At 65.3% G+C, this 1,495-nt stretch overlaps 1 protein-coding gene across 4 annotated transcripts in view; it reads left to right on the top strand.

Moving 5' to 3' along the window:
* MED22 (mediator complex subunit 22) overlaps nucleotides 1–1,495 on the top strand; it is a 26,462-nt gene that overhangs the window by 2,601 nt on the left and 22,366 nt on the right. For 3 of the 4 annotated variants that reach the window (XM_006776532.2, XM_006776533.2, XM_015572382.1), the window contains exons 3-4: nucleotides 110–190; nucleotides 827–910. In XM_006776532.2, coding sequence (XP_006776595.1) covers nucleotides 110–190; nucleotides 827–910 — 165 coding nt within the window. Of the gene's footprint in view, nucleotides 1–109; nucleotides 191–826; nucleotides 1,036–1,495 lie in introns of all 4 variants that reach the window. The other variant, XM_006776535.2, reaches the window with a different exon arrangement.

Consider the following 1,495-nt stretch of genomic DNA (forward strand, 5'->3'; position numbering starts at 1 on the left):
CGGAACAAGAGGGAAGCCGACTGTCGCGGTCTCTGGGTGGCAAAGCAGGCGGGCAGGATGCAGAGTGTGGGCCGCGGGCGCCGGCTAACTGGGTCCCTCTCTGTTCCAGATTGAGGATGAGACCCAGGTGTCCAGGGCCACCCAAGGCGAGCAGGACAATTACGAGATGGACGTGCGAGCCTCCAACATCGTAAGTCACCGCTGCCAGGCCCAGTCCGGGCTCCGGCCCTCGGGGTCCCAGTGGGGTCTCCTGGGAGGAGGGCTCTCCGTGGCGGCGTGGGAGGGGCGGGCAGGGACCCGGAAGACGATAAAGTTCCCTGAGATTCTTCACGAGAGCAGAGGCAAGTTTCTGAGTGAAACGGGACCTGCGTTTGGTCCCTTCCGATGCCACAGAGCAAGCACGTCCATTATTTCCCTGGGTGTGTGCCCGCGGGTGGCAACAGGACAAGTTCCCACAGGGATCGCCCAGCTGGCAGGGGAGTTGCCTGGAGGCGGGGCGTGGCAGGTGGCTAAGGGGTAGCACTTCCACCTGTGGCCAGGGTTTTGAGAGGCAGAATGTGCTTGCACAACCTGTGTGGTTGGCGATCACACCACCAGCTCAGAGCTAGGGGCCAGGGGGGGTCGGGGCTGGGGGGTGGGGGGCGCTGGGGACCCGACCCTGTCCTAGCTTACCTCCTGGTTCTCTCGCTTCTCACAGCCGTAGCCCCAGGTCAGTGCCGTAGCCCCACTTTGCAGATGAGGAAACTGAGGCCATGGCTTGCCGGCATCCAGCCCAGGGAGACGGCGCTGTCCCGCCCTCACCTGCCTGCTCTGGCTGTCACCACAGGTCCGAGCCGGTGAGTCCCTGATGAAGCTGGTGTCCGACCTCAAGCAGTTCCTGATCCTGAACGACTTCCCGTCGGTGAACGAGGCCATCGACCAGCGCAACCAGCAGCTGCGGGCGCTGCAGGAGGAGTGCGACCGCAAGCTCACCGCCCTGCGGGACGAGGTCTCCATCGACCTCTACGAGCTGGAGGAGGAGTACTACTCGTCCAGGTACCAATAGGGCTGGACCCGGACCCGGACCCGGACCGCAGCCCCGGCAGCCCCCAGGGTCCTGCTTTTCCAAACCCTGCTGGTCCCGCAGCAGAGCCCGGGCCGGTTTCAGAGCACACCTCCCGGTCAGAGCGTTCGACCACAGACACTTCCCACTGTCCCCCCGGGCCCTGGGGTGAAACGCACACAGAACTTCCAGGCTTGGGAGGCCAGAGCCAGCGGTCCTGCCCGGGTGCCACTGCCTCTCTTTGGACCTGTCTGCTCCCTTTAAACCTTCCTGTCCGAGGCTGGGCTGGTTCCTCATGGCCGCCCAGGCTATGCCCAGGTGCCACTGCTTACCCACGGAGGCGATTCCGTGTGGGCATCACCAGGCGCCCACGGAGGTGCGGGTGCAGGGGTCCCGGGAAGGAGGAGGGGGGCTCAGCCTTGTCCACAGAGCCCCCTCCATGCCAGGCCCTGG

This window comes from Myotis davidii, unplaced genomic scaffold, assembly GCF_000327345.1.
Source record: "Myotis davidii unplaced genomic scaffold, ASM32734v1 scaffold609, whole genome shotgun sequence".
NCBI lineage: Eukaryota > Metazoa > Chordata > Mammalia > Chiroptera > Vespertilionidae > Myotis > Myotis davidii.